The 12,277-nt window shown below is 39.2% G+C and overlaps 1 protein-coding gene across 4 annotated transcripts in view; it reads left to right on the plus strand.

The window, feature by feature from the left end:
* The window catches only part of SH3GL1 (SH3 domain containing GRB2 like 1, endophilin A2), a 183,475-nt gene that overhangs the window by 93,249 nt on the left and 77,949 nt on the right, over window positions 1–12,277 (plus strand). For all 4 annotated transcript variants that reach the window (XM_075204803.1, XM_075204801.1, XM_075204802.1 and 1 more), the window contains one exon: window positions 5,544–5,677. In XM_075204803.1, coding sequence (XP_075060904.1) covers window positions 5,544–5,677 — 134 coding nt within the window. The remainder of the gene's footprint in view (window positions 1–5,543; window positions 5,678–12,277) is intronic.

The following is a 12,277-nucleotide window of genomic DNA, read 5'->3' on the forward strand; positions in this document are numbered from 1 at the left end:
GTGTACATTGTCTCAGAACAATGCCCCCTGACACAATTTCTATGTACATATTAGTAAGATTTCTAATGAAATATTTTATTGAAAAATCCAAAATGCTAATGTCAAAGACCATAAAGGCAGGATTCAGTGCAGGATTTTTCTGGATCTGCATGATGCCTTCATTTGATACCACTAGTTGCACCTACTTGCTATATTTCATTTGACCAATACCAGAGATCAGTTTTGCTCCATTAATGAAGCTCGCCGGACCCTAATGGGGTAAATTGACATCACTGTATTTCCATTGTCACTAACAGGTTTTGTCTAGTCTGGAAGCAGATATAGAGCCGCTGATGCTTTTCATTATTTTTTTTCAAACATGTTATCAGAGAAAATAATAATTAGGGAAACCCTCCAGCAGGTCTAGATTTGATGAAAAGCTGCTTAGACCTGTGCTTAAGGTGGTAGAATTGCAGAAATGCATGCTGCCATTTGATCTTTATCGTATCACTTTTTTGACTTGTGTATGGTGTGCCAGCATTGACAGAAAAAGGTTGTGGACAGCGCAACAAATGTGCCCTAGAGTAGTTAAACACATAAATCCAAGCTTTGACAAGTCATCAGAATGAATGGCATCTGTATAACAGAGATCGTAAACAAAGGTACTACAGAAAGCTGTGATGCATCAATGGAATTAAAAGAGGAGAATTTGCCAGGTTAGCAAAACAAAAGTACATTTATGGGAGATTTGTAAGTAGGCTACATTGACAATTTCTTCTGGTTGTCATCAAGAAATTTTTTTTGCTAAATGCGCGGGAAGGGAATGGCAGGGAAGGGAATGGCATTCTCTTTTAAAGCGGCTTGCTACTTTTTAAATAAATATTGCTGATCTCCACCATCATTTAAAGACACTCCATAAATTCATCCTTTATTTCTCCTTCCTATCATTGGGGGACATTGCAGCAATCGGGTATAGTAGGTGGATTTGGATCCAGGGTACTTTAAACTTTAAACTGTTGAAGGTTAGCTACACCAATACTATGCGTTTCCCATGTGGAGCCATCTCTGGTTTTAGTTTAGTGCCTTGGCTTTAAGACATGTTTCTTATGGGCTCTGGCCCTGGTTTCATTTTCATATTTAGGTATCTAGCTTCCCCAGAGAGTGAATAATTTGTTGGCTTCCTTCACTCTGCATCCCTGTGACTGACTGGGCAGGTAGCCTGTCTGCTTCAATCACCCCAGACAGTTAGGCAGCCATTCTCTTACCGCACAGGTGTTAAAATCGTGGTATGGACATACACTGACACACAGCAAATATCCTCTTTCAAGTAAAAAATGGAAACCACCTTCATTACAAAAGAGGGTTTAGCACAACCCTGTCAGAAGGAAAAAACAGAAAACGGGTTTCTCCCAAGCCACACTTCTCTGATTGAGGCAATCCCTTTGGTCCTGAAAGTACAGAAAATGCCCCCCCACCGCAGTGACATGGTCGTTAGTCATGCAGAGACCTTTTTTGTCAGCTTGGGGCCCCCGCATCCGACAGACCCCTTTCCACTGTGGAAACCTCCCCATGAAGGAAAAATCTGACCTCTGACATAAGCTGCTCTCGTCCTCTTGAAGGGACTAAAAGCCTGAAACCTTGGTTATTTCAGGTGATTATTGTGGACTAACAGAAAGGAGTTCTTACCTCCTCTATCTACATTAATGATCTGCTCCAGTTCTGAACACTAAAGAGTGTGATACTGTCAAACTGTAAAGACTTCAGCGTTCGTTTAGACTCTGCATCCACTGACCAGGATTGTAACCACAAGGAACGCCTGGCCGCAGAAATGAATGCAGAGAGTATGGAGGTGACAGAAACAGCATCCAAAGATGCCTAACCTAAAAATCTGAAGCTGGCTAAATATGTTCAGCCAATGCTAATACAACTTTACGCCTATTGTCTTATAGACCCCCGTAGCCAACTGTAGAAAAAATGGAGTGCACAACCTCAGTCTTGAGATTTCATAGGCATATGATACCAATCAGTAGCTATTTTACAGTTTTTCTTAATACATATAATTAATATAAAAACACCACACAAACATGAATAACGGACTGTATTATAGTAGGTACCAAAAAAAGAACTTTTATAATCATGTGGACCATAATAGTGATTGGCAGAAATTGTAGACAATAATGAATAAATGAAAGTTCGAAACCAAAGAAAGTCTCTATAGTTCACATAAAACATACGGAAATCTTTGAATTTGTCAAACAGAGATATAATAGCAGAGATGCCTTATTTATAGCAATCCAGCTGTCGACTTACCAATAAAGGAAAGTCTGCTTCCTAAACTCGTGAGAGCAGCAAATAAACAGCTTGTTGGCACAGCTCTACAGTCTCTCATAAATAACCATAGTTAACAGGTACAAATATAGCAGAGACTATACAGACTCTGGTTACGGGCTATGGGAGCCTACTTTCAAAGTTCATCTCCCAATATTTTGCCACTGATGAGAAGCATTTGGTCCAAAAAGTGGGTACTCGCATTTATAGTAAGTCCTTTTCGATGTTTATATAATACAAATTAGCCCAGTATTCTGACTATTTTTTGAATGGCCTTGGTTACCTAGGCCGTATACATGTTGGTCTGAACAAGCATCCTGCCGCCGCATAAGGTGATCTAATTTGAAAATCGCACTTCTTGTCCGTACTGTCCTGGGACGAAGCTGCTCATTTCATCTGTGCCATGGTGCTTCTAGATAAGAGGGCAATGGGAGGATTTATCTTCAAGAGAATTATCCCATTTAATCAACTCTTCTTATGGTGAAGGGATTTAAATTTCCCAGCACCTGGAACTTTTGCCAGGCTTTTGACAAGCCTCTGAAACTATCTTTAGGCGTTGAGGAGACGGTGGAAAAGAGACCATGTGTTTCTCCTGTCTTTTAAAAAGAGATAAGTCAGAAGAATCTGTAACCTCAGGTTCCGCAAATCCTAAAGTCTGACACATTCTGTGATCTAGAGATATTCTCTACACTGTAAGTGTCCTCCCCTCCAACTCATGAACTAACTATTCATCCTCTTTGAAAGAGAAATCTAAATCAGAAACATTGTCCTGTATTGTTTCAGGGACATGATGCTTTCCTGTCTTTCTATGGGGGGGGTGGGGGTGACAGTCCACTGAGGAAGAGGTCCTAGCCAAACCTTGAGCAGACTCTAAGGTTAAAGCCAGCCCTGCCTCTTCCTAGTAGCTGCGAAATTGGTAGGCAGTGGTTGTGAGGCAGTATTGTGTGGTGAGACTTGTGAAAATTCCCCTATTTCTCTAGTCTGAGACAGCATTCCAGTGAGTTCAGCAATGGATGACGCCACTGTTTTAACCCATGCCAGTTTCTTCAGGGCTGTCTGTGCACTCTGCCTCACATACCTTAGACAGTTCCTCTTGGTCAGACTGCCCACAAGATAATTTTAGAATTACATTTGGCACAGGTGAAGTGTTGCATAGACTTTCCAGTGCACTTTTTTAGTCTCTGATGTCCCTTTTTTTCAGACAAGATGCTATAGCAATAAAAAAAAGTCACACCAGAGATACATAGTAAGGTTAGACCACACCTATTATAGCACTGTTAAAAGTATAATAAGGTATTTGTTTAACAATAGGTCCCACAACACTATAGTGATTTAGCTGACCCTGATACTGTTAGTAAAAGTACAGTCACTGGGTTACAAGTATGTATAAAATGCACCCTCCTGCTAAAGAATGTATGCAAAGTAGAAAAAACAATAAAATATTACAGCATACTATTTAAGCAGACTTTAATTGACCCCAGTTGAGAGGAGTTAGAACAGGAAATGATTGCAGCGATGCTTATCGGAAAATGGCAGTCTCCACTGAGGAGAACCTGCCAAGCCAGCAAAACATGACCCCATGTGAAAATCACATTGATACCAGGAAGTGCTCACACTGGTATTCCTGAGTTGTCCCCTCCATACCTTGTTCAGACCTTCTTTGTGAGCACCGAAGCTGTTCTCTCCTACCCGGAAATGTGTCTTGGCAGCACTTGTGCAAAATGAGCCGTATTCTTTAAGTGAAAGGAAGGAATACTTGCCAGCGATCCAATTTGGCGCCCTTCTCTATCCTCAGCATGACGGATGTTTCTATACTGCACACTGTCCTGTCACCTGCCATCCCACAGGATGGACAGGGCTGCCAAATATCATGGTGTGAGGGAAGCCTATTCGCACTCTGTGGGTTATCCCTGTCTATTGTGTAAAATGAATCAAAAACACAGGGCATAGAGCCCAAAAATAAAATGCCCTACTCCAAAGAACCTTTAACTGAAACTGAGATTGGCTCCAGGTGATTGTGGCATAGTAGGGGAGGAGCTGTTAATCAACAATTTAAGATTTAAAGTGCCCTTGCTCCAAGCCCACTTACTATACCCCATTGTTGCAGTGTCCCCCAATGGCAGGAAAGAGAAAAAACACTGTAAACATTTCTTCCATACTCCCCTGGCTGCAGAGTATGTACCAATCCATATTTTCACTATGTTGGAGAAGATCATATCTATTGGCTGTACCATAACTTAAAACCATTTTGGAGGTAGTAGCAAGAACAGTACAAACAACACTGAGACATCTACGTCCTGTTGGACCCTTCCACTTCTTTTATAGCCAAGCCAAAATATGTGGTACAGGACAAATATTCATCTGTGGGGTATTCTAATGAAGATGTACTGTCTCCTTTTGTGTCCTGTTTTTATTTTCCTTGTTCTCCAAGATGACCTTTATTTTACTGTATGCTGTTTGTAATTTTTCATGGGAATCTAAAATGTTAAATTAAGTTGCGATATCATCATCATCTATTTATATAGCGCCAACATATTCCGTATCGCTTTACAATTGGGGACAAACATAGTAAACTAATAAACAAACTGGGTAAAACGGACAAAGAGGTGAGAAGGCCCTGCTCGCAAGCTTACAATCTATGGGATATATAATAAAAGGAAATTAATTCTTTGTGCATTTGCATAAAGTTGATAAAGAAGGGGACCAATTGTACCTAGCATTTAACTTACTTTGTTTTTAAATGCCCATGTGTACACACCTTAACGTTATATGGTTCAGGCCCTTGCTTTTTACAAGAGCTGAGAACAAGATTGCAGAGGTAAATCTTCAGTGTTATGCAATATTTAATTAACAAATTGTATAACTTCTCTTGCTTAAAGCATTTAAAAAGACTAACTTCTGAATATAATAGTGATGGATTTGTTAACCTGCAGGCTAATTTACTAACTATTTACAAGTGTGTAAGTATTTGATATAAGTACAAATGATAACATTGATTTATTTAAGATAGATTTATGTATATAGTTAATGCTAAGAAATATTATGAGATCCTATAACATTATTTTGTATCGTGCTGTCTGGTATAATAAAATGGATTATGCTTTTAATTCTTGTTATGTGTTGTGTTTTGGGTTGTAATCAGTGCTGCAACAGTTTACACAGCTAACATCAGAAGCCACACCCAGAAGTGAATTTGTACTAATATTTGTACTAATTAGATATTTGTCTTTCCAAAGGTGATGCATTGCTGGATGCTGGGGAGTCCATGAAGAGATTAGCAGAGGTAAAAGATTCTTTGGACATAGAAGTAAAACAGAACTTTTTGGATCCTTTGCAGAATCTGTGTGATAAGGACCTCAGAGAAATACAGGTGAGGAGATCAACGTTCCAGTGACAGGAAACTTAACATTAAAACACTGGGAACCTAGAGTGCTGCCTAATCAATCTCTGTAGCACACAAAAAATGCATCATTTACAGAGTCTGGGCAACCTGCAAGAATGGATAGGGCACTCTGTAACGAAATGTACCACACAAACCATAAAGTGTTGTGCAGAGTGTACCATTAGCTTCTTTGCTGGATTAAGAATAGGATATTGTGTATTTATTGCATCTGTTGGATAAACAGTGTTAAATACTTTGCACCTGATTTTAAATTATTTTTCATGTCATTGTATTGTGTTATCATGCAATAATACTTAAATCTAGATGTAGTGTTGTATCTTTAACTCATTGTGACTCTCCAGATTGGGAAAAGGGGTATGGCCTTGTCAAGTTGGTTGTGCCTAAAGAGCTCAAAACCAGGACTATCCTGGCAAATTTTGGAGTTGCTCTACAGTATATAGTGCTTATCTAATTATTTGAAAGTGTGTGACTGATGTATTTTTTCACCACAACTAGGGAATTGAAAGAACTGATCTGGTAACATATTAATTACACTGAAACCAAAAAAATAATAAGAAATCTAATATTGTAAAACACTTTGTTTATTGAGGAACAATCTGGGTGATTTTAAAATTTCTTCTTGTTTTTTTTTTACATTTTATTTGTAACAGCAGATTGCAATTACACACAGGTTGTAATAAACAGAATACATAAAAGAAGTACCAAAACATGTAAATTGTACACAAATTGTAGTAGTCAAACATACATACCAAGGCATAAATGGGCCTCAAGACCAGCCTAATGAGTGTACAGTAAAGTGTGCCAAAGTGCCTTCCAAAAATGTGACTGTATAGTTTGAAACAACATTCAGAAAAACTGCTGTTTTTTTTACATTATAAGTGGGTGGGGCAGGTACGTTTCAGGAGCCAGACAAAGGGAACCCTGGCCGAGGAGGATCCAGCTAGGAACAACAACAACAAAAAAAAAAGTCTCACTAATTAAGGAGGTAATAGGGAAAGGAAGGCAATTATTTAATTGTCTCTGAGACTATTGGGGTGATAAAGTTACAAAAGTTATTCTGAGGGGCGGCAATTGCGTAGGGTGGAGCGAGCAACTATCAAACGTGAATACTTCTATATAAGGTGATGGCAAAAAAGTTTTGTTATCTCTAAAGCTGTGAAGTAGACTTTTCTTTTCCTATTCTATGGCAGCCCTCACAATGGGTTAGTACTCCATTCAGCTGAGTGTAGACAGTAAAAATTTGCCCCACCTTCAAAATACAGTCAAGTTCATAAATATTAGGACATCGACACAATTCTCATATTTTGGGCTCTATACACCACCACAATTGATTTGAAATGAAACAAACAAGATGTGCTTTAACTGCAGACTTTCAGCTTTAATTTGAGGGTATTTACATCCAAAGGTGAGCAGTGTAGGAATTATAAAGGTTCTATATGTGCCTCCCACTTTTTAAGGGACCAAAAGTAATGGGACAAACTAAACAATCCTACATCAAACTTTCACTTTTTAATACTTTGTTGCAAATCCTTTGCAACAAATGTCTATGTGTTCCAGCCTGAAGTCTGGAACACATAGACATCACCAGACGCTGGGTTTCATCCCTGGTGATGCTCTGCCAGGCATCTACTGCAAATGTCTTCAGTTCCTGCTTGTTCTTGGGGCATTTTACCTTCAGTTTTGTCTTCATCAAGTGAAATGCATGCTCAATCAGATTCAGGTCAGGTGATTGACTTGGGCATTGCATAACATTCCACTTGTTAGCCTTAAAAAAGTCTTTGGTTGCTTTTGCAGCATGCTTCGGGTCATTGTCCATCTGCACTGTGAAGCGCCGTCCAATGAGTTCTGAAGCATTTGACTGAATATGAACAGATAATATTGCCTGAAACACTTCAGAATTCATCCTGCTGCTTTTGTCAGCAGTCACATCATCAATAAATACAAGGGAACCTGTTCCATTGCCAGCCATACATGCCCACGCCTTGACAAAACCACCACCATGCTTCTCTGATGAGGTGGTATGTTTTGGATCATGAGCAGTTCCTTTCCTTCTCCATACCCTTCTCTTCCCATCACTCTGGTACAAGTTGATCTTTGTCTCCTCTGTCCATAGGATTTGTTCCAGAACTGTAATGGCTTTTTTAGATGTTGTTTGGCAAACTCTAATCTGGTCTTCCTGTTTTTGTGGCTCACAAATGATTTACATCTTGTGGTGAACCCTCTATATTCAGTTTTGTGATTTCTTCTCTTGATTGTTGACTTTGACACATATACACCTACCTCCTGGAGAGTGTTCTTGATTTGGCCAACTGTTGTGAAGGGGTTTTTCTTCTCCAGTGAAAAAATTGTTCTGTCATCCACCACAGTTGTTTTCCGTGGTCTTCCGGCTCTTTTGGTGTTGCTGAGCTCTCCGGTGCGTTCTTTCTTTTTAAGAATATTCCAAACAGTTGATTTGGCCACACCTAATGTTTTTGTTATCTCTCTGATGAGTTTGTTTTGATTTTTTAGCCTAATGATGGCTTGCTTCACTGGTAGTGACAGCTCTTTGGATCTCATATTGAGAGTCGACAGCAACAGATTCCAAATGCAAATGTCACACCTAGAATCAACTCCAGAATTTTTACCTGCTTAATTGATGATGAAATAACGAGGGAATAGCCCACACATGTCAATGAAATAGGTTTTGAGTCGATTGTCCCACTAATTTTTGGCCCCTTAAAAAGTGGGAGGCACATATAGAAACTGTTGTAACTCCTACACCGTTCACCTGATTTGGATGTAAATACCCTCAAATGAAAGCTTAAAGTCTACAGTTAAAGCACATCTTGTTAGTTGCATTTCAAATCCATTGTGGTGGTGTATAGAGCCCAAAAGATGAGAATTGTGTCGATGTCCCAATATTTATGGACTTGACTGTATATAAGGCAGCTCCTCCTCCCTATGGTGTCTTTTTTTTTTAATCTTGTCTCAGCATGGGTAGTACAGAGTAGCGTTTGGTGTTTTTTTTTTGTTTTGTTACTAGATGGTGAGGTTTGGCTTTCCTCAGATGCTGGCTGCAATATAGCTACAGCAGGGCCTGGGACCAGGAGCAGGTATTTCCTCTGTGGAGCCTGGAGTTGGCTTTCTTTTACCCAGCATGTGCAGTGCGCTATTGTGGCCGTACCGACAAACGAGCTGTCACACTTCTGGTATCACAAACGGAATCCAATAGCCAGGTAGTTCTGAGATTTATTTATATATCAAAATAAATCCTGTTTATTTCAGGAGTCTCAATAAGATAAAGGTCTTGTAGAAGTATCAATGAATCACAAGGGAGCAAGGTTCTGTGGAAACATCTGGTTCAGACACAAACACAATACTTGAGCAAAGGCTTCATAACAGGAAGTGCCTTTTCCAAACAGGAAATGAGATCCAAGATGGAAACTTCATGAGGCAATCACGGCCATATTGAATGAGTGCAAATCTAGGGCAAGTTCATAACAGATCCAAGATGGAAACTTCATGAGGCAATCGCGGCCATCTTAAATGATGGCAAATCTAAGGGCAAGTACATAACAGCATGTCCCCTTCTCAACAACGTCCTCTGGACGACTTAGGACCATGCTTCCCAGGATGCTGTCGATGAAATGTTTTTACCAAAAGTGGGGCATGAACATCCTTAGCTGATTGCCAAAAGTCATCTTCTGGCCCATACCCCTGCCAACATAGCAGATACTGTAATTGATTTCGAAATATACAAGAGTCCAGGATCTTGAATTGGCTCAGGAGAAGGCAATGAGCGACCAGGAAATGGATTCTTAACTAACGGTTTTAGTAATGACACATAAAAACAGGATGTACCTTCATGGAATCAGGAAGATCCAATCGAAAAGCCACTGAACTAATATGTGTAATGATCTTATATGGACCAATAAACTTCCCAACTTAGCAGATGGTACCTTCATCCTTAAATGTCTAGTTGACAACCATATTTCATCACCAATATTAAAAGTAGGAGCAGCCCTTCGTGATCTGTCAGCATCATGTTTATATCTTTCTTGAGCAGTTTTCAATGTCTTAATATTTCAAGATTACTTTGCATAAGAATCAGTCTACCTTCCACAGCAGTAATTTGAGAGTCACAAGGTAGATTGGGACATACATTTGGATGATATCCTAGATTAGCATAGAAAGGGCTAAATCTTGTAGATGAATGTTAATAATTAATGTATGCAAACTCAGGCATGGGGAGGATATCATCCCAATCATCTTGTAGGTGACTAATATAACACCTACGGTATTGCTCAAGGGTTTGGTTTGTTAGCTCAGTTTGTCCATTTGACTGTAGATGAAATGCGGTGGACAAATTCACCAAAATGCCAAGGGATTTGCAAAACTGTGTTTCCAAAATTGTGATGTGAATTGAACGCTTCGGTCTGACACCACATCATTAGGAACGACATGCAAATGAAAAACTTCTTTTATAAGTAATTTGGCTGTTTATTTTGCTGTAGGAGTACCCTGGCAGGGTATAAAGTGAGCCATCTTTGTCAGTCTGTCGATTACCACTAAGATAGTGGTCATATTCTTAGATCTCGGAAGGTTTACAATAAAGTCCATGGAAATGGAATCCCATGGACGTCTAGGTATTGGCAAAGGTTGTAATAGTCCGAAAGGACAAGCATGAGGAGTCTTGAATCTGGCACACGTTGTACAAGAGGATACATATTTTGCTATATCATCCTTATAGTTGGGCCAGCAAAATGAACAGCTTAACAGTTCTTGAGTTTTCTGGAATCCTTTATGGCCTGCTAATTTAGAATCATGGAATAGTTGCATGACCGTTAACCGTGCTTTTTCTGGAACATATAGTTGATGTGCCATATGCCAGACTCTGTTGTCATAAATTAATTTAACATTTTTTGGAGGATTCACGAGAGTAGAATCCGTATCCTATCCATTCTTGATCTCTGTTAATAACTCAGTTGTACAAATAACCCCTAAAAAAATTGAATAAGGAATTATTGTTTGAACAGGCTTTACCTGTTGAGGATTCTCCACATAGGCTCTTGAGAGGGCATCAGCTTTTCCATTCTTCGATCCAGGTCTATAGGAAATTAGGAAATCAAAACGGCTTAAAAAGAGAGCCCATCGAGCTTGTCGGGGAGATAATCTTTATAGTGATTTAAGGAATTCCAAATTCTGATAATCGGTGAGGACTATCCCCTTCTAAAAGATGTCTCCATTCTGAGAAAAGCAGCTATAATGGCAAGAAGTTCTTTATTTCCCACATCATTCAGGAGCAGTCATTTACCTTGAATAAAAAGCACAGGGGTGAAGTAACATCTTTTCTCCCACTCTTTGTGAAATTACTGCTCCTATAGCTGAATCCAATGCATCAGTTTCCAAAACAAATGGGAGTTGTAGGATCCGGATGAATTAATATAGGAGCTGAGGAACTTTGTTTTCAAAATGGAAAAATCTTTTTTAGCTGCTGGTGACCACTGAAAGGAAGAACCCTTTTTTGTGAGCTGAGTAATGGGGGCAGCAATTCCACAAAAGTTCTTTATAAAGCGTCAATAAAAATTAGCAAACCCCATAAATCTTTGTACATCTTTGACATTTTTCCAGTATGGACCAATCTACCACAGCATGTACTTTACAGGGATTCATACATAGTCATTGAGGTGATATAATGTAACCCAAAATTTTATTTGAGTGCAATGGAATTCACATTTCTCCAACTTAATGTATAATTGGTTTGTGCGTAGCCATTGTAGAATAATTTGAACATGTTCTTGATGTTCTTGTAAAGAATTAGAAAAGATAAGGATATCATCAAGATATACGATGATGAACAGATTAAGGAAATCTCGAAAGACATAATTTATAAAATCTTGGAAGGTAGCAGGAGCATTACATAACCCGAACGGCATCATAAGGTACTCATAATGTCCATACTTTGTTCGAAAAGCCATTTTCCATTCATCACCTGGTCGAATGCGTATTAGATTGTAAGCTCCTCTTAAATCGAGCTTTGTGAGAATGCATGCTGTCTGCAGTCTTTCCAATAATTCTAGGATGAGCAGAAGTGGATGTCTATTCTTTATAGTAACTTTATTTAAATCTCTATAATCAATGCATGGACGCAAAGCACCATCTTTATTTTTCACAAAAAAATAGGAGCCCCTGCTGGAGATTTTGAAGGACGTATAAAACCTTTAGTTTCATCTTCCTCCAGGTATGTCTTTAGAGTCTTTAATTCAGGTTCAGCTAATGGATAAATCCGACCGAACGGAATAGCAGCTCCAGGTAGTAGGTCAATGGTACAGTCATATGATCGATGGGGGAGTAACTTGTCAGCATTCTGTTTGTTACAGATATCTGTAAAATCCTGATATTGAACAGGCAGTTGTTCCTCCACAGAAGAGGGGGACACTGAGATCTGATTCTCTTGTTGTGCAACAAGAGGGACCACACTTGATAATAGCTTGAAAATTTAAGGTTTGAGACTCTCCAATTAATGGCTGGGTTAGTGAACCAAGGGAGAACCAAAATTATGGGACATTTTGGAGAAGAGATGAGAAA

Source organism: Mixophyes fleayi, chromosome 1, assembly GCF_038048845.1.
Source record: "Mixophyes fleayi isolate aMixFle1 chromosome 1, aMixFle1.hap1, whole genome shotgun sequence".
Taxonomy (NCBI): Eukaryota; Metazoa; Chordata; class Amphibia; order Anura; family Limnodynastidae; genus Mixophyes; species Mixophyes fleayi.